We start from the raw sequence: 21,024 nt of genomic DNA on the forward strand, positions 1-21,024 counted from the left end.
GAGAGTCAACTAAGGAAATGACAGGCTAGGCAGCCAGCACAAACCAAAGCACTTATCTGCCATGGGAAAATCAGACTCTTGGTTTAAACCAAACAGGAACTCTTCAAGAAGCCACAAGTGGGTGTTTGCCTGACCCTTCCTTGGATCATCTCAGTTGCAGGTCCTGGGCCTCTAGAAATTTCAGACCGTAGTTCCATCCAGTTGTGAGCCAATTGTGACCCAGATGAGCAGCATATTGGGCAGCTCAGAGCCTCCCTCAGGGGGAACCTAGAGTCTTGGTACCTTACTACTTGGTGTCTGTGCACCCACACGCACTATTTCAGGTGGGAAGGAGAGGCCCACAATCATAATTGTGCTGAGAGATTTGTAAGTGCAGCAGGCGAGTCACAGTGAAGCAAATATGAAATGGCAATTCTAAGCATCAACATTTTAAAGTGGAAAACAGAATGAAGTATGTTCTCTGGAAAAGATGAAGAGGTGGTTTTATCTGTGTCCCTGGATCTAATTTCAGAGAGAGGTTTGAGCAATGGAAAGTTGCAGCCAACCCAGAAGGGAGGTAAGGCATCACTAACTACATGGTCCACGAAGGGTCATTAAGTCCATTCCATGCTACAATGAAAGATTTGCTTTATCCAGCTCCTGGCCTCCGTCTAAAGGTCATTCCAACACTAATCTCTGGTTGCTTCTGGGTCTTAAAACCATTTCCAAAATGAGAGTCCTTTCACATGTAGTTTAAACCTGCCATTATATTGTATCTCTCTCTCTCAAAAGTACTGAATTGATTGAAGATAAAAGCAGATCAATAATTCCATCTTTTAAAAATAATTCCAGCTTTTACAACATGGCTTCAAAGTGCCATAGGTTGAGCCAATTTAAGACCAGAAAATCTGCAGTAATCTGGCCCTTTCTGACCTCTCTGCTTTGATTTCACTCTATGTACTTTGTCCAAATGGCCTTTTCTCACTTCCTCCAACAGCACACTTCCTCCGTATACAGTCATAGTCCTTGCAGCTTCCACTGCCTAGACTGAGCCCAACGAACTACCCCTAGTGCTCCACTTAGGACTGCAGATTTAATTTATTTAGAAGATAACTATTTGCAGAAGGGCAGTGCATCCTACACAATCATTGGGATTGGGGGTCCTGGAAAAGCAGATCAAGCTTTCAGAAAATACCCCCAGAGTCACATCACAGAACTTCTTGGCCAAGGGAGATGCTGTTTCTGCTCATTAAATGATAAAGCTGTTGTCACAGCTTCCAAAAACACTACAACACTCTACCAGCAAATTGATGCCTTCCATCCTGCGCCTTTGTCCATTCACTCAGGTCTTATTTCAAATCTCAAACAAATATATCTGATAAGGCAGACTATTCAAACATATGGCATCTTACTTGCAAGGGAGTCTAATGTAAGTTTTCCAGCCTCAGCAATCCAAGAAGGTGCACTAGAAGGAGCTGAAATGGATGTTGAACAAGCCAGTCCATTGAAATCTTCCAGTCTTGTTGTTCACTCAAGTGCCATAAACACCCTCTTCCCATATTTATACCTCCCTTCCAACTAAGTGGCCCCACTTTGAGTCTATTGTTCCAGTGCCATAAAGACCCCAAATGGCCATGTGGTAATTCCATATGCAGTTAACTTTCAGTTTAATTGAGCCAGTTTTGCATACCCTAGGGAAGGTGTGATAGAATTCCAGCTGAGTTATTTCAAATCCGAAAAGATGATGTTATTAAAGTGCTGCACTCGATATGCCAGGAAATTTGGAAAACTCAGCAGTGGCCACAGGACTGGAAAAGGTCAGTTTTCATTCTAATCCCAAAGAAAGGCTGTTGAGGTCCTTTCATGGACCGGAACCTGGTGGTACAGAGTCGACGATAAGAAAGTAAAAGAGAGAGAGAAAGAGGCTGATATTCCTCGGTTTACACAGAAAACCGATAAAGCCTTTGACACAAGGCTTGTGCTGCTTCATGTAGGCACCAGGCGCCCTCTCAAGGGGGTGAAGACACAGTGCACCTTCTCGAGAGGGTCTTAGAAGCCCAGGCAAGAAAGTGAGCTCAGTGGGCTTCTGCACTCCAAAGAATTCGCCTGAGAGAGAGAGAGAGAGAGAAAGACACGGGGACCCAAGCTCTGATGGAGCAAAGATGTTATATTCAACATAGTGTGGGTATATATACTGTCTTACAAGGTAGCTAGCAAAGATAAAATCAAAAGTCCAGACTTACAAATTATCAAGGAAACATAAGGCCATCCATATCAAAGAGAGACAGTTATAAATAATCACTTTTACCGTATGGTTCATAAAAAGGAAGAGGGTTGTAAATAGTTACTTATCACCATATGGAAAAACTAACGAAGGTAATGCATTTATTCTTCAGCCCCTGGGAGTATTTCACTACTCCACTTAATTCCTGAATATTCAGGAATTAATAAGGGACAGAGGATTCATGACAGATCCAAAACAGCACACAGGAAGCCTCCTGTTAAATGCTTCCTGAAAAAAAGGCAATGCGAAAGAATGCTCAAAGTACCACACAATTGCACTGAAAAAGCAGAGTTCCAGAAAAACATCTACTTCTGCTTCCTTCAGTATGCCAAAGCCTTTGATTGTGTGGATCACAATAAACTGTGGAAAAGTCTTAAAGAGATGGGAATGCCAGACCACCTTACTTGCCTCCTGAGAAACCTGTATGCAGGTCAACAAGCAACATTTAGAACCAGACATGGAGCAACAGACCTGTTCCAAACTGGGAAAAAAGTACGTCAAGGCTGTATATTGTCACCCTGCTTATTTAACTTATATACAGAGTACATCATACAAAATGCTGGGCTGGATGAAGCATAAGCTGGAATCAAGATTGCCGGGAGAAATATCAATAACCTCAGATAAATGCAGATGACACCACCCTTATGGCAGAAAGGGAAAAGGACTAAACAGCCTCTTGATGAAGGTGAAAGAGGAGAGTGAAAAAGTTGGCTTAAAACTCAATATTCAAAAAACTAAGATCATGTCATCTGGTCCCATCACTTCACGGCAAATAGATGGGAAAACAATGGAAACAGTGACAGACTTTATTGTCTTAGGTCCAAAATCACTGAAGATGGTGACTGTAGCCATGAAATTAAAAGACATTTGCTCCTTGGAAGAAAAGCTATGACAAACCTAGACAGTGTATTAAAAAGCAGAGACATTACTTTGCCAACAAAGGTCCGTCTAGTCAAACCTATGGTTTTTCCAATAGTCATGTGTGGATGTGACAGTTGGACCATAAAGAAGGCTGAGTGCCAAAGAACTGATGTTTTCAAACTGTGGTGTTGGAGAAGATTCTTGAGAATCACTTGGACAGCAAGGAGATCAAATCAGTCAATCCTGAAGGAAATCAGCCCTGAATGTTCATTGGAAAGACTGATGCTGTAGCTGAAGCTCCAATACTTTGGCCACCTGATGTGAAGATCTGACTCACTGGAAAAGACCCTGATGCCGGGAAAAAATTGAGGGCAGGCAGTGAAGAGGGTGGTAGAGGAGGAGATGGTTGGATGGCAACACTGACTCAGTGAGCGTGAGTTTGAACAAACTCTGGGAGATAGTGAATTACAGGGAAGCCTGGCGTGCTGCGGTGTATGGGGTTGCAAAGAGTCAGACACAACTGAGTGACTCAACAATGGGGAAGGTGCTCCTTACCTGGACACTAGCATCTTTAATCTCCCAAATGAGCCAACCTGTGGCCCCGGACACAGTCAGGAAACTGACTCGTCAGATTGAGAGGCTGCTGCAGGAGCTACCATCTCCTGAATCTCGACGCCCCGCTACAAGTTGCACCAGGAACATGGATGCCTCAGACCCCAGCTCTTTCTCCCATTAAATCAGCTCTGAATTCAAGACTCATGTGCCTGTAACTTATTTACAGAATTTACATCTAATTCAGAAACCGAGCTGCCAAAGAAACCAGGACCTGCAAGAAACCCCCTTTAAATATAAAGACACACACAGCTTGAAAATAAAGGGATGGAAAAAGATATTCTATGCTCTCACTAATAAAAAGAAGGCAGGAACAACTATGTTAGTTTCAGACAAAGCACACTTCAGGGCAAGGAAAATTACCAGGGATAAAGTGGAGCATTTTCATAGTAATAAAGAGGTTGGTTTTCCAGGAAGATGTAACAATCTTTACTGTGTATGTCCCTATCAACAGAACATCAAAACCAAGCAGGACCATCAATCAACTAAATGACTAACAGAGTGCTTTCATTAACAACAGCAGAATAATGGAGTACTTCAGTCAATAACAGCAGAGTACACATTCTTCCCAAGCTCTTGTGAAACATTCACTAAGATAAACCACTTTCTGGGCGATAAAACACACCTTAAATTTAAAAGAACAGAAATCATACAATGCTCTCAGGCCTCAGTAAAATTAAACTAAAAATGAGCAACAGAAAGATAGCTGGAAAATCTTAAAACACGCACCAATTAAAGAGCACAGTTCTCAATAACACATGAATCAAAGAAGAAGTCTCAGGATTAATTAGAAGATGTTTTGTGTTAAATGAAAATGAAAACACAACTCATCAAAATTTATGGGTTACACTGAAAGCAGTGTTTGGGGAGAATTTGCAGCATTGAATGCATATATTAGAAAAGGGGATCTAAAATCAATAGTCTAAGCTTCCACCTTTGGAAATAGAAAAAGAAAAAGCAAATTAAGTAGGAGAAAAGAAATAACAAAAGTGAGAGAAAGCAATGGAACTAAAAGCAGGAAATCAGCAGAAAAAAAGCAACGAAACCAAAAGCTGTTTCTTTGAAAAGATTAATAAAATCAATAACCTCCAGTGAGGCATCTAAAAAGAGAGAGCATATACAAACACTAATTTTAAATGAAAAAGGGGTCACCACTATTGATCCCATGGATATCAAGAGGATATCCCATCTATCCCATGGACATAAAGAAATATTATGAGCAACTCTATGCTGACAAAGTTGATAGATCAGGAGGAATGGGACAATTCCTCAAAAAACACAGTGTATGAAAACTCATAAAGAAGAAACAGATCCCTCAAATAGGCTGATATTTATTAAAGAAATTGAGTTGATAACTAATAACCTTCCAAAACAAAAACCACCTGGCCCAGATGATTTCAGTGGTGAATTCTATCAAATATTTAAGGAAGAAATTACACCACTTTTCTACAATCTCTTCCAGAAAATTCTTACAAAAACTCCCTAACTCATTCTACAAGGCCAACATTATTCTGATACCGAAACCAGACACAAACATTACAAGGAAGGAAAACTATAGACTGACATCTCTTATAAGCATAGGTGCAAACATTCTCAAGGAAATTAACAAATCAGAACCAGTAATATATTAAAGAAAAAAACTGCATCTCACAGTCTGCTGCTGCTAAGTCACTTCAGTCATGTCCAACTCTTTGAGACCCCATAGATGGCAGTCCCCCAGGCTCCCCCATCCCTGGGATTCTCCAGACAAGAACACTGGAGTGGGTTGCCATTTCCTTCCCCAAGGTATGAAAGTGAAAAGTGAAAGTGAAGTCACTCAGTCGTGTCTGACTCTTAGCGACCCCATGGACTGCAGCTTACCAGGCTCCCCTGTCCATGGGATTTTCCAGACAAGAGTACTGGAGTGGGGTGCCATTGCCTTCTCACAGTCAAGTGGGATTTATTCCAGATGTGCAAGGTTGGTTTGATATTTGAAAATCAATTAATGTGCTGTATCACATCAGCAGGTTAAAGAAGAAAAGCCACCTAATCATAACAATAGACACAGAAGGTTTTTGACAAAATCCAACACTCACTTTTTCCCCCAACACTCAGTCATGATAAAAACTCTCAGAAATCAGGACTAGAAAGGGACTTCGTCAGCTTGTTAAAGAACATCTAGAAAAAAATCTACAATTAAAATCATACTTACTGATGAAAAACTAGATGCTTCTTTACTAAGATCCAGAACAAGACAAAAATCTCCCATCTTACCATTCTCATTCAATATGACGCTGGATGCAAAAGGAACAAAAGTATACTGATTGGGAAGAAAGCAATAAAACTATCTGTTTTCACAGATGATATGGTTGTCTATATAGAAATCAAAGAAAAACAAAGAGTCAACAGCAATAGAAAAAAAAAACCTGTGGAACTGATAATCGATTATAGCAAGATTGTAAGATACAAGGTCAATACGCAAAAGCCACTGCTTTTCCAGGAAATTACAGCCATTATCTTGTCATTTTTAATGGAGTATACTCTGTAGAAATACTGTGACTATCCTATACATCTGAAATTAATATAATGTAGTATCAAATATACTTCGATTACAAAGTCAATTACCTCCCTATACATTAGCAATGAACAATTAGAAATTGAAAATTTAAATAATATTATTAAATTAGCACTCAAAAATGAAATAATTAGATATAATTCTTACAAAATATGTACAAGATCTATATAAGGAAAATATAAAACTCTGAAGGAAGATATCAAACAATTAAATGAAGAGATATTCCATGTTCATTGATAGAAAGTCTCAATATTGCTAAGATGTCCGTTCTCCCCAGCTTGATCTATAGATTCAAAGCAATCCCAATAAAAATCCCAGCTGGTTATTTTGAGGATATTGACAAGCTAATTCTAAAGTTCATGTGAAGAGATTTAAAAAAAAATCCAAAATAGCCAACACAATATTGAAGTAAAAGAACAAAGTTGGAGGACTGATACTACCTCACTTCAAGACTTACTAGAAAGCTACAGTAATCAAGACAGTGTATTATTGCCAAAAGGACAGGCGTACAGATCAATGGAACAGAATCAAGAGCTCAGAAATAGATGCACACAGATAAAATCAACTGATCTTTGACAAAGGAGAAAGGCAATTGATGGAGAAGGTCCTTGATGGAGAAAGGACAATCTTTTCAACAAATGGTGCTGGAACAACGACTTCCACATTGAAAAAGAGAGAGAATCTAGACACAGACCTTACAATTAACTCAAAACGGACCATAGACCCAAAAAGAAAACTACAAAACTTCTAGAAGGCAACATCAGAGAAACTCTAGATGATCCTGGGTTTGGTGATGTCTTTCTAAATACATTGCACTTCATTATGTTAAAAACTTCTATACCTCAAAAGACACAGTCAAGAGAATAGGAAGACACAGACTGGGAGATAACATTTAAATAATGAACAATACTTTTACCCCCCACAGGGGCATTGGTTTGCAATTCTGAAACTACTTGATTGGCCCTAGAGTTGGACAAATGAGTAAATACACTGAGTAATGAAGCTCTGTTAGAGAAAGAAGTTCTAAATAGGGAAAGGGAGTGGAAGGGAGACTCAAGATAGAGGGGACATGTGTGTACTTATGGCTGATTCACATTATTTTACGGCAGAAGCCAACGCAACTTTGTAAAGCAATTATCCTCCAATTAAAAATAAATTTTAAATAAATAAATAAATCGGGAAAGGGAATCCTCTGGTATTGGATTGGAATTGGAGGCATCGATGTTAACTCATTGTGTGAGTGCATGTGAGTGTGTGTGTTTGTGTGTGAGCGTTTGTGAGAGAGAGAGAGAGAATGTTTTACTTCCCAACTTTGCTGAAAAGGCCCAGAAGCAGTGACATCCCAGGAGCAATATGCACCCCTGGCTCCCAGATCTTTGTGTCTAAATACCATTGTCAAAGGGAAGAAAAACAAGAGAGAGAGAAGGAAGAAAGGAACCAGGACTTGTTGCAGAAATGTCTGATTCCAGGGCTTGGAAATGTTAAATAAAAGATAAGCTTGAAACATCTTGTGGGGAGAGGAAGGATGTGCTAAGAAAAAAAGATATTATGAGGGTGTGCCAAAAGGACATAAACTGTCAACTTGAAGGTGCTCTCCACAACCAAGATGGAACATTTTGACCAAGAAAGCAAATAATGGTTGTACTGAATTATAACCCATAGATGAAAATAATGAGTACGTACTGATGCTATTGTTCAGTCACTAACTATCTGACTCTTTGTGACCCCATGGATTGCAGCATGCCAGGCTCCTCTGTCCTCCACATCTCCCAGAGTTTGCTGAAATTCATGTTCATTGGGTCAGTGGTGCTATCTAACTATCTCATCCTCTGCTGCCCTCTTCTTTTGCCTTCAATCTTTCCCAGCATCAGGGTCTTTTCCAATGAGTCAGCTCTTTGCATCAAGTGGCCAAAGTATTGGAGTTTTAGCTTCAGCATCAGTCCTTCCAATGAATATTCAGGGTTAGTTTCCTTTAGGATTGACTGGTTTAATCTCCTTGCTATCCAAGGGACTCTCAAGAATCTTCTCCAGAACCACATAATGATATAAATAATTGAATACATTAATGTAAAGAAAAGCTCTTACCTAGAGTGGATTTCAAATCCTTAATGTTGAAGGAATGAGGGTCCCAAAAGACACCGATTATTAAACTGTTGTAAGAACGAAACATGGATTCAAGCTAAAATTAGTTAGTGGAAGTATGAGCAGAAATGATCTCCCAGTAGCTCCCTCTGCCCAAGATTATTACTAATTACAAAAGGAAAAATAATAACTGTTCAGTGGAGAAACTGGGCAGACACCACCTTAACCACGTGATCAAGATGAACACCAATACACTAACATGTGTAAGCAGATACCCAGTGGGAATTTGCTGTATGACTCCAGCTCAGTTCAGTCTCTCAGTTGTGTTCAACGCTTTGTAATCCCATGGACTGCAGCACGCCAGGCCTCCCTGTCCATCACCAGCTCCCAGAGTGACCTCAAACTCATGTCCATGGAGTCGGTGATGCCATCTAACCGTCTCATCCTCTGTCGTCCCCTTCTCCTCCTGCCTTCAATCTTTCCCAGCATCAGGGTTTTTCCAATGAGTCAGTCCTTTGCATCAGGTGGTCAAAGTATTGGAGTTTCAGCTTCAGCACCAGTTCTTCCAATGAATATTCAGGACTGATTTCCTTTAGGATGGACTGGTTGGATCTCTGTGCAGTCCAAGGGTTCTCTCAAGAGTCTTCTCCAGCACCACAGTTCAAAAGCATCAATTCTTTGGCGCTCAGCTTTGTTTATAGTCCAACTCTCACATCCATACATGACCACTGGAAAAGCCATAACTTTGACTAGATGGACCTTTGTTAGCAAAGTAACATCTCTGCTTTGTAATATGCTGTCTATATCGGTTAAAGCTTTTCTTCCAAGGAGCAAGTGTCTTTTTAATTTCATCACTGCAATCACCATCTGCAGTGATTTTGGAGCCCAAGAAAATAAGCCTGTTACAGTTTCCATTGTTTCCCCATCTATTTGCCATGAAGTGATGGGACCGGATGCCATGATCTTAGTTTTCTGAATGTTGAGTTTTAAGCCAGCTTTTTCACTCTCTCTTTCACTTTCATCAAGAGGCTCTTTAGTTCCTCTTCTCTTTCTGCCATAAGGGTGGTGTCATCTGCATATCTGAGGTTATTGATATTTCTCCCGGCAATGTTGATTCCAGCTTGTGCTTCATCCAGCTCAGCGTTTCTCATGATATACTCTGCATATAAGTTAAATAAACAGGATGACGATATACAGCCTTGACGTACTCCTTTCCCTATTTGAAAGCAGTCTGCGTTCCATGTCCAGTTCTAATTGTTGCTTCTTGACCTGGATACAGATTTCTCAGAAGGCAGATCAGGTGGTCTGGTATTCCCGTTTCTTTCAGAATTTTCCACAGTTTATTGTGATCCACACAATCAAAGGCTTTGGCATAGTCAATGAAGCAGAAGTAAATGTTTTTCTTGAACTCTCTTGCTTTTTTTGATGATCCAACAGATGTTGGCAATCTGATCTCTGGTTCCTCTGCCTTTTCTAAATCCAGCCTGAACATCTGGAATTTCATGGTTCACATACTGTTGAAGTCTGGCTTGGAGAATTTTGAGCATGACCTTGCTAGCATGTGAGATGAGTGCAATTGTGCGATGGTTTGAACATTCTCTGGCATTGCCTTTCTTTGGGATTCATGACTCATGGAACTCAAACTGGGGCTCTGTGATAACCTAGAGGAGTGGGACTGGGCGGGAGGTGGGAAGGAGTTTCAAGAAGGAGGGGACATATGTACACCTATGGTTAATTCATGTTGATGTATGACATTGTAAAGCTATCATTAATCAATTAAAAATAAAGCAATATTTTTTAGAATGGTAATGAGAGCTCTCAGTATCACGTACCATAGATTAGATCTCCTGAGAAAGGTACAATACCATTTCTATGATATTCTTGCCAAGAAATGCATAACTTCGTTCTAATCATGAGAAATATCAGACAAACTTAAACTGAGGAACACTCTAAAATGCCTTAGCAGTGCTCTTCAGAAGTCTCAAGGTCACAAAAAGCAAAGAAAGACAAAGGAGCTGTCACAGATCAAAAGAGACATAGGAACCCTAAAAATTACATGTGCTAGGAGATCCTGGGTGGAAATCTGGACTAGGAAAAACAAAAGATACTAATAGGAAAACAGATGACATTCAAATAAGGTCTGTAGATTAGCTAATCATGCCCATTTTCTGGTTTCCATGATTGTACCGTGGCTACGTGCAGAATGTTAACATTCAGGGGATGAGGGGGATATAGGAATTCTACGTTTGCAACTGTTGACCTGAAACAAATGCCTAGACTGTCAGATATTTTCCAGCAGTGGTGGGTTTCCTTGGGATCAGCAGAGCATAACTCGGGTCTGCGACCATGATGCACCACACGCAAGTCCCTGCACGATAAGGAGACGAGAGCTCTTCTGTAGAGGAAAAAGGGACGTTGGGAAGGGCTACAGGAAACAAAGCGTCCATGGCTTTCCCTTGGCTGGGTCCTCACCAGGAAGGAAGAGGAGTGTTTCTTCTTCCTATCTGGCTCTGCTTTCCTTACAGGGTGTGAAAGTTCTGCCTTCTAGCTGCCCAACTCAGTTTCACTGAAATTTCTATTTATTCATTTCTTACACAACTTTCCTGTAAATGTATTTCCAAGTTATTTTTTTAAAGAGTAGTGAGTACCTTTTCCTTAGAAAGGAAAGAGTAGGAACCAGAGAGTACAGGAAAAAGTCCAGCCATAAAGAATCCTGATATTGGAAGCTACCACTGATGAAAGGCTGACTCTTCTAATTATGAATAACACAAAAAAACTTTTCTGCCCTGATGGGACGTATCCATCCCACATAGAGTAGCAGCCATCTTCACACTCCTGCTTCCTCTCATCCATCTCTTTCCCCTTGCTCATCACCATCTAAATTTCTACAGCTGACTCTTGAACAACAAAGAGTTGATTTCTGCAGGTCCAGTAACACATGGATTATTTTTCCGTAAAAATATGTGAATTTAGTAAATGCACTGCAGTAATACAAAAGCTGAGTTTGACTGAATCTGTACGTTTGGGGAATATAAGATATTAAACGCTATGCACAGTAACTGTAAGGCTATGCGCAGACTTTTGACTGTGTGGCGGTCGGCATGCCTGATCCTGCGCTGTCCAAGGATCAGCTGTGTGTCACGTGTCTGTCGTGTCTTCTGTTTTATTGTCTGTCTCTCTCCACCAAAATGTAAGCGCCATGAGAGTAGAGAATTTTTGCTTCTTCACTGATGTACTCCAAGTGCTTAAATTAATCCTTGGGGGATATCCCTGGTGGTCCAGTGGCTAAGACTCCATTCTCCAAATGCAGGGGCCCGGGTTCAGTCCCTGGTCAGGGAACTAGATCCCACACGCCTCAAGTAAGAGTTCACATGCTACAAATAAAAAGATCGCCCGTGCCACAACAAGGATCTCCATACCTCAACAGGCAAGACCTGGCACTGCCGAATAAATAAATAAAAACAAATATTTCTAAAATGTATTTTTAAAAGATATCCTTTTAAACAGACATAAATAAATATATTGGTCTTTGGATGAAGGTGGCTGGAAAGTGAAAGTGTTAGTTGCTTAGCCATGTGCAGCCCTTTGCCACCACACAGACTGTAGCCCACCGAGCTCCTCTGCCCATGGAAATCTCCAGGCAAGAATCCTGGAATGCGTAGCCATTCCCTTCTCCAAGGGATCTTCTCAACTCAAGGATCGAACCCAGATCTCCTACACTGCAGGCAGATTCTTTACCGTCTGCAGCCACTTGGATGAAGGTGGCTAGACAAGAAGCCAAATCATGGACTTTGATTCTTCAGGGAGATCTTAAAAAGATGAGGAAAGGAGAGGCAGTGTGTGACATCACCAAGGTCTTTGGGAAGTGGGGCCTGGACATGATACCAGTAGCCACCAGGGTATACGGAGGGGGACCAGACTGCCTGCCATTGAATGACAATATTCTGAACGGAGGTACCTAACAAAAGGCCGCAGTCTAGCCCATCACCTCTGAGCCTTCATGTAGGCCTGAAACAAATGGCCAGGGGAGTAAAAATCTCTTGACTAAAAAAAAAAAAAGGCAGAACCTAAACCTTGAGAATTGTTTTACTTGGGGCACTACTGACGGCTTCAGCCCAGATGCAACCTCCAGGTAGCTCTGAGGATGGTACTGAGAGATGAGGGAGGAGCCAGGATATACAGGGGCTGGGGAAACACACACACCCCAAACAGGTAGTAAAACATCAAAAAATTACTGTTAATTAAAGAAAAACCAGACATCTCAAGTTAATGAATTTAGCGCTTTTCTCTGTGTGGGCAGATGCAAGAGTCTGACCTGGTCTTCTCTGGTGGTCCACTGGTTACAGTCCACCTGCCAATGCAGGGGATGCAGGTTCAATCCCTGGTCCAGGGAGATCCCACACGCCTGGGAGCATCTAAGCCTGAGCACAGCTGCAACTACATCAGTCCCTCGAGAGGCCGTGAGCCACAGCTCTGGTGCCCACTTGCCTAGAGCCTGCGCTCTGCAACCAGAGAAGGCACCGTACTGAGAAGCCCATGCACCGCAGCGAAGAGCAGCATCCACTCACCACGATTAAGAAAGCCCACAAAGATGACCCAACACAGCCAGTAAATTAACTAATTCCCTTAAAAAGAGTCTAGTGAAATCACTTCTGTGGTATGCATCTTACCTAACCTAGCGTCAGTACCCTCTTTTTGCCTCCACCCTGAGTCCCCTAGGGATGCTCTGTCAGGGGTGGCTGCTGGCTTGACAGCCACCCCATCCTTTGTTTACTGAGATGGCAGGGGGCATTCTTTGTCCACAGATCCCAGATTGCCAAGACCCACAGAGATCCCCAGATGTTATGTCAATTTGCGAGGAATTTGTACCAGGTACCACGACCTGAGTAGCTTAAACAACAGAAATATCTGCTCTCTCAGTTCTGGAGCCTAGAAGTCTAAGATCAAATGCCAGTGAGGTTGGTTCCTTCTGAGGTCTGTAGGGGAGGGTCTGTTCCCTCCTCTCCCCAGGCTCTGGTGGTGACCCGGCCATCTTTAGGGTTCCTCGGTGTGTAGAAGCCTCCCCACCTCGATCTCGGCCTTCACCTTCACGTGGAATTCTCCCAGTGAAGACGTATGTGTGTCTCTCTGTCCAAACTTCTCCTCATTCTAAGGACACTAGTCATCCTGCATTAGGTCCACCCTAATAGCCTTATCCTAACTCATCACCTCCACAAAGACCCTCTTTCCAAATAGAGTCACATCCTGAGGTCTTATTGGAGGTCTGAATCCAACGTAGGAATTTGGCGGGTTCACGCGTCAACCCTTAATACAGGTCTAGCTCTTCAAGGAAATTGTGTTTTCAAGATGAAAGCAGCCTGGGATGGCTGTTAGTTGGTATAGATGGGTTATTGTACTGTAAACCCTGACAGTTGTTTGGCGTGTCTGTCTGGGTTTTTGTGAAGTAACTTTCCGATAACCTCCAATTCATGCCTGACAACCTCTGATTGCCAGGCATCCAAGTCCAAGACTGTTATCTAGAATAAACACCTTGCCAGGCACACCTTTGTTTTAGAGATTTTAGTTAATTTGACTATTTGGGCCACCTGTTTTTTTTTTTTTTTCTCTTCCTGCACTTTCCATTACGGCTCAGGTATTTTAAATCCACCAATAAAAAGTGAACACAAAAAAGCCTAGGCCCCCACCCTTGACCCCAATAAAAGCAGAACCCCAGACCCAAGATCTCAGTCTCTCTCTCTACCCTCAACGGTGCTGTGGGGCTCCAGGCGTGCTGTGTTCTTCCAGGTCCTGTAAGTAATAACCTTTATTCTTTCAAAGATCTCTGATGATTATTGTTAAAGGGCATCTTGCAGTTAATAAAAACCGCGTCAGCTGATCCAGCCACAGCACTGGTTAGAGATAGGCTGAGAGTGCCATGTGACAGGTTTCCTGCTCACTGATTTCAATGACCAGCAGTGTAAGAAAACAAAGTGTATTTCCCGCTCATGCAAAGACTGTTGCATGTCTGCAGGATTCTTCCGAATAAGTGTCCTCTATGCTGGGACTCAGGGACCCAAGCTGACTTCATCTTCTGCTCCACCATGAGGGGCACAGAAAGCCTGGGGCGTTGTAGGTGGTCTCTGCCTCGCTCTGCCTGGCAGTGGCTCTCAGCACTGATGCACACAGTTTGCTGGCAGGATTTAGTCTCCTGAGCCTAACCTGGAGGGGGGCCTGGAGGATGTGGGGAGCAAGTGAAATGATGGTGGTCAACATCACCTCTGCACACTGGCATTTTGGGGATGGGTGTGGGGAAGGGTTAACTGAAGGCCCCAGGAGCTAAATTCTTAGCAGTGGTGAAGGGCATGAAGAAGGCATCTATTTGGGAAATAGAGTCACAGTCTCCCTGAGGCTGAAGAAGAAAGAGCAGTAGATTCAAGGAGCATCAGTCAGTTCCATCTCCAAACACGTGACGACTGGGGGTGAAGTGTCAGCAGTGCGTGCCTGGAGCCGGGGTGGAGGGAGGCTAGGACACCCTCTAGCTTTCTCTAGAAGGAATGGAGGAAGAACAGAAGATGGAGGAAGGAAAAGAGCAAGTGGAGATGCTGGTCCACGTCAGTGGGAAGACCATCTGCCCCGTTGCAGTTCTGTCCCTGCGGAGGTCCCAGGGGCCACTGGGGGCAGGGCAAATCCCCAGCACCTCCTGAAAGCCTCACCTCCTGGTGCTTCATGGAGGCTTAATATGTACTTCCTGTGGATGACTGACTGATTGAGTGAATAACACTAAATGCCCTATTTCTTCTTCCCAAATGGCATACTTAGCAGAAGAAAGGAACCGGTCAACAGCAGGTGGCCCCTGCCCTCTCCTGAAAGTGGGTTCAAGGGGGTGACTAGTGGTCACACCCAGACCAGATTATCAGAGTTTATCCACTCAGGAGAAAGAGATTACAGAATCATCTAAAATTTGGCATCGGCTGATGGCACATAAGGTGTTTCCATCCTCAGCTCTGTCGTGCTAGTTGATTGATGAGAGGCAAAAATAAGGGGAGATTGCCTGGGGGAGAAGCATGCCAAACTCTGAGTCCAACACCTGGCCATAAGGCCACCCTGTCCCCTAACCCACCAACCCCCAAGCTCCCAGAGGGATCAGCTATTTAACTGGAGTTCGGAATAAACAAGGTGATCTCTTGCAGATGTTAACTTGGGAGCCTCTGAGAAGTGAATAGCCAGAAATGAATACCCAGTCCCTGATCACTAGCTGCCTTCAAGTGGCTATAGTGTGTGTGTGTGTGAGAGTGTGTGTGCAGGCACACGCAGGCAGCCATGAGCACAAGTCTGCACATGCCTGATTTGGTGAGACAAGAGGGTATGGTGTGCACAAGTGTGTTGTGTGCATACGTGGGTATATTGTGATAAAGGATGTCCACCGTAGTAGGTGAGCACAAGACTGTATGTTTTATGCATTCACTTGGGTGTGAGTAGGTAACTGTTTGTGCAAGTGTAAGCGTTCAAAGAGAGGCTGCTGCTTTAGTTCTCAAGAAAAACACTGCGGATTGGGCTCATGGGCAGAATTCCCAAGCCTTGACTCCAGTATGGGGGTAAGAAACATCTAACGGGGACACACAGCCTAAGACCTCAGGGGTCTCCCAGTTCTGTGCAATGATCTGCTCACCGCCTTCCAGGAACTCTCAGGTGGGTGAGGAGCATGGGGGTCTCGGTGGTGTGTATTGCGGGGAGGCATGGTCTTGACCAGTGGAAAGTTCGACAAAGCTGGGCAGTGCCCCCTCCACATGTACTGTGTGCCCGATGCAGGCAGTCACGCTGGATCCTGCCTGGGGCTGAGAAGCGTGTCTGCAAGTTCTTCTAAAGGCTCTCCATCAGAACTGCTGGATGCTGGCAGGAAAGCAGAGCCCAGGGCAGAAGCCACTATCACATGGGAGAAGGGTCTAGGCCGTCGTATCTGTGTTTCTCCCCACAGAACCCTCAAGATGAAGACCCTCCTGCTGCTGGCAGTGATCATGGCCTTTGGTAAGAGCTCATCCTACCTCTCACCCTGGTGGCTCAGAGGATAAAACATCAGCCTGCAATGCTGGAGACCCAGGATCAATCCCTGGGTCAGGAAGATCCCCTGGAGGAAGGCATGGCAACACACTCCAGTATTCTTGCCTGGAGAATCCCTTGGACAGAGGAGCCTGGTGGGCTACAGTCCACGGGGTCGCAAAGAGTTGGACACGACTGAGCGACTTCACTTTCATTGTCACTCACCAGAAGGGCGACAGCCCAGGGAAGGAGGCTCCTTCATCCCTAAGGCTCCCTTCCCCTGCGTCTGTCCCCCTCTCTGTGGGAGGAAGACAAGGACCTTTGTGGGGAGGGGGAGTGGCAGAGAGAGGCAGAGGTGGGCGTGCAGTCCCAGGCCCCATCACCAGGCAATGTCTTTCCAGCCCTTCTTCAGGTCCATGCACATTTGTGGGATTTTGCGAGAATGATCAAGCACACGACAGGAAAGGGAGCCCTGCTCAGCTACAGTGCCTACGGCTGCTACTGCGGAGTGAGTGGCAGAGGATCCCCCAAGGATGCAACGGATCGGTGAGGCCACCCCAGCCCTCCCGCCTCTGCCCACTTGTGGCCCCGGCTGGGGTGGGAGCCGAAGTCCCCACGTCAAAGAACACCAGCGAGGCTCAGCTGAAACAGCAGCCATCCTGGTCAAACTGTGCTCTAAACTAGTCCCGTGTCCCTGGGTCTCTGCTCGGGGTCAGGTGGGTGAAACCACGGGCACCGGGCTCCCTGGAGCGTGGGGAGGCCGCCCCATAGCTCAGTCTTGTCACAGGTGCTGTTGGGCACATGACTGCTGTTACAAAAAGCTGAAGCATCATGGATGTGGCACCAAGTTCCTTAACTACAATGTGTCTATCCGCCGGGGCCAAATCACGTGTGGTAAGAGCAAGTCCTACCGACTGCACCCAGCCTCCTCTGCTCTTTTTCCTGTGTTCGCGTGCCAGGCACCAGAGCTAGATACAAAGGGACAGGTCTCTGCCTCAAGGGGCTCACAGTTGAGTGGGAAGTAAGGAAAAGGAAAATACAACTCGGTAGAGTATGATGCGCAGTGAGGAAAAGGGCGGGGCTCTGAACACAGCCTGAGGGTCAAGGAAGGCTCCTCAGAATGGTGACCTCCAAGCAGCAGCCTCAAGGCGGAGAGGAGTCAAGGGGAAGGAGGGTTGGGACATCCCACCAAGACAACACAGCAGGGTCCAGGGGACCAGAGCAGGCTGGAGCAGTTCTGTGCTGTGGAAGGGAAATGTGAGGATGAGACAGAGTGGTGAGTAATAATGCCAGAGAGAAAGACATTTCAGAGGACTTACTCTGGCTGAGGGTGGATGGAGACTGATGGAAGGGGGTGTATTGTCATGATGCAGACAAAAGACAGCAAGCCCTTGACCTATAGCAATGGTGGTCAGCTGGGGCAGCTTCTCAGCTGTGTTGCCAAGGATCCAGTCCTTTCCCAACCTTCTGCTCTGCCACATTGGCAATGTGATTCCAAGGCACACTTAGAGCTTCAAGAGTTATGGCTTCACCCTACAAAAGAGGATTTCCTTTACAAGCCTCTTTCCAGAGAGAGGAAATTCATCCTTCCCGGAAGCCCCCAGCAGACTTACCCTTGGGGCTCACTGGTCAGGGCAAGGTCACGTGCTTCCCCTACACCAATCACTACAAAGGAAACGGACGACCATGACCTATCAAGAACCATTCCCCGGCTCCAGCGGCCCGGGACTTTGCACCTGAACACATCTGCTGGGGAGAAGAAAGAGACAGTGGCTAAGAGAAAGGCTTTTCACAGAATCCCAGTGCTCAGCTGCTGGTGCTCTCATGACACTGGGTGTGGGCTTTCTGAGGGCCCACACAGGGCCAGGCCCTCATCAGCCAGTAATATCTGAACGTCAATGCTTGTCCCAGACTAGAAACCCTGGGAGAATAGGGGCTGTGTCTTGTCCCTCGGAATTCCCAGAAGAAACCATAGAATATGAACTAACCCCCACCCTGTTTTTATTTTCTTGTGGTTTCAGCGGATCAAGGTGTGTGTAGACGTATAGTCTGTGAATGTGATAAAAAAGCTGCCCTCTGTTTTGCAAGGAACCAGAAGACTTATAATAAAAAGCTCCAATACTACAGAAACTCTCTGTGCACAGGGCGTGCCCCGCAGTGCTGAGAGGCCCCCGATCCTGGACGCCTTACCCCCCAGTGCTGAGCCTCCACTCTGACACCCAACTCCCTGCCCTAGCCACGTTCCCTTGCAAATGAAGGAAACCCCCTCTTCCATCCTAGAGACCAGCCAGGAGCCCTTCTCTCCCCCAACAGAAGCCTTCTATCTGGAAAGAGAAGCACAGATCTGGGCATGTATGCCAAGCTCCTTGCCCCCACTTCCTTGGACAGCCAGAGGTTTTGTTCCTCCCATTTCCACTCTTCTTCAAGTCCAAAGTCATGTTTAGCTGTGGCAGCTACACTCCTGGTGGGCTCTTCTGAATAAAACAATTTATTTGGCAAACTGTATGTGAGTGTGTGTGTGTGTGTGTGCGTGTGTGTGGTACTCACAGGTACTTCTAGTGTGAAAACAAACCAGTACAAGGGAATGGCTTGAGAGGGGTTAAAAATATGGGCTTCCCTGGTGGCTCAGTCGGTAAAGAGTCTGCCTGGTGTGCAGAAGACCTGAGTTCGATGCATGGTTGGGGAAGATCCCCTGGAGAAGGAAATGGCAGACCACTCCAGTATCCAGTATCCAGCCTGGCAGGCTCCATGGGGTCCACGGGGTCCCAAAACATTGGGCATGACTGAGGGATTGACACTTCACTTAGCGTCAGACTGGCTGGGTCAAATCCCCACCACCACCACTTCCCTGAGCCTTAGCGTCCTCATCTAAATGGAGATTGCTTTGTCCCAAGTGCCCCCTGGCTTACTGGGGAAGTTAAATGGATAATGGACATAAACCGGCGGCTCTGACATGTCTGCCTCTGTCCTTATTGTTACAAGAAAAACCCAGCCTTCCACCTCTCCTACCCTGGGCAAGAGCAGCTCCTGCTGGCCTGTTGGGGAGAGACAGAAGCACAGCTCCTGGTGTTTGGGGGTCTATAATCCAAGTCTTCTGTGAGGCACAATCTTCTATGTTGCCGCCCAGAGGTGGGTCAGTGTAACACTGGCCACCAGTGGGACTCTCAGGGCACTTACCCCCTCACCCAGGGCTGGCTTCCTGGGCTTGTGACCCAGGCAGAGTCCCAGTGAGCACTGCACCTACTTTACAGCTCTGTCCAGCCATCTCAAGTTGTTAATGACGTGGAATCCAGCATTTTGTTCTGCACGGGGACCCACAAAGTAGGTAGCTGGTCCATCCCTCACCTGGATGCTACTTCCCCTCTTGTTATTCAAGGCTCCTCTGAGATATTCCCACCTGGACCAGAATTCTTCAATAATCTCCACCAGAGCTGCTGGCTCTGTACAGTGGGGAAGGGCTCAAGGAAACAAAGAGTCTGTGGCTTTTCATGGGCTGAGTCCTTACCAGGAAGGAAGAGGACTCATTCCTTCTTCCCACTGGGCTCTGCTAACCTTCCAGGATGTGAGACCTCTGCCTTCTGGCTCCTTAATTATATTTCATTGAGGTTTCTGTTTATTTGTTTCTTACATAATTTTCACATAAATGTATTTCCACATTAGAAGTTTTTTTTTAAAGAGTATTAAATAATATTTCCTCACAAAGGAAGATTAAGAATCAGAGCACAGAAAAAGTTCAGGCATAATTCTGATTTTGGAAACAATCACTTATACGAGGCTAGCTCTTCTAATTATTAATAAATGAAAACATTTCTGAGCATTGACTATCCTGTTTGAACATGTCCATCCCATGGAAAGTAACAGGACCTCCCCTAGGATGCTCCTGCTGCCCCTCATCCATTTCTGCTGCCTCTTCCCTCTTGCTTCATCACTGTCTAACACCCCACCATTGACTCTTGAACAACAAGGATTTGAATTGCTCAGGCCCATTTATACACAGATTTTTTTTTCAGTAAATAGACATATACACTACAGTACTACAAAAAGATGGCTTAAAACTCAACATTCAGAAAACTAAGACCATGGCGTCCAGTCCCATCACTTCATGGCAAATAGATGGGGAAACAATGGAAACAGTGACAGACTTTATTTTCCTGGTCTCCAAAATCGCTGCAGATGGTGACTGCAGCCATGAAATGAAAAGACGCTTATTCCTTAGAAGAAAAGCTATGAGAAACCTAGACAGCATATTAAAAAGCAGAGACAATACTTCACTGACAAAGATCTGTATAGTCAAAGCTATGGTTTTTCCAGTAATCATGTATGGATCTGAGAGTTGGAACATAAAGAGGGCTGGGTGCCAAAGAATTGATGCTTTTGAACTGTGGTGTTGGAGAAGACTTTTGAGAGTCTCTTGGACCGCAAGGAGAGTAAACCGGTCCATCCTAAAGGAGATCAGTCCTGAATATTCATTGGAAGGACTGATGCTGAAGCTGAAGCTCCAATACTTTGGCCACTCTTCAGCAAAGAGCCGATTCAAAGACCCTGATGTTGGGAAAGACTGAAGGCAGAATGAGAAGGCGATGACAGAGGACGAGATGGTTGGGTGGCATCACCGACTCAACGGACATGAGTTTGA

The 21,024-nt window shown here is 44.7% G+C and overlaps 1 protein-coding gene across 1 annotated transcript; it reads left to right on the forward strand.

Moving 5' to 3' along the window:
* The first annotated feature begins 16,336 nt into the window (after positions 1–16,336).
* LOC109577179 (phospholipase A2, membrane associated-like) lies at positions 16,337–18,847 on the forward strand. The gene is made up of 4 exons (XM_019985974.2): positions 16,337–16,376; positions 16,790–16,934; positions 17,176–17,282; positions 18,410–18,847. The coding sequence occupies exons 1-4, from the start codon at positions 16,337–16,339 to the stop codon at positions 18,550–18,552; spliced, it is 435 nt and encodes a 144-aa protein (XP_019841533.1). The 3' UTR covers positions 18,553–18,847.
* Positions 18,848–21,024: the final 2,177 nt, after the last annotated feature.

The sequence above is a fragment of the Bos indicus genome, chromosome 2 (genome assembly GCF_029378745.1).
Source record: "Bos indicus isolate NIAB-ARS_2022 breed Sahiwal x Tharparkar chromosome 2, NIAB-ARS_B.indTharparkar_mat_pri_1.0, whole genome shotgun sequence".
Taxonomy (NCBI): domain Eukaryota; kingdom Metazoa; phylum Chordata; class Mammalia; order Artiodactyla; family Bovidae; genus Bos; species Bos indicus.

Excerpts from the sequence above, each read along its gene's own strand:
- LOC109577179 (XM_019985974.2), top strand. The coding sequence starts at position 16,337 with ATGAAGACCCTCCTGCTGCTGGCAGTGATCATGGCCTTTG. Across the intron at positions 16,935-17,175 it reads CCCAAGGATGCAACGGATCG|GTGCTGTTGGGCACATGACT; the intron begins GTGAGGCCACCC and ends GTCTTGTCACAG. Across the intron at positions 17,283-18,409 it reads CCGGGGCCAAATCACGTGTG|CGGATCAAGGTGTGTGTAGA; the intron begins GTAAGAGCAAGT and ends TTGTGGTTTCAG.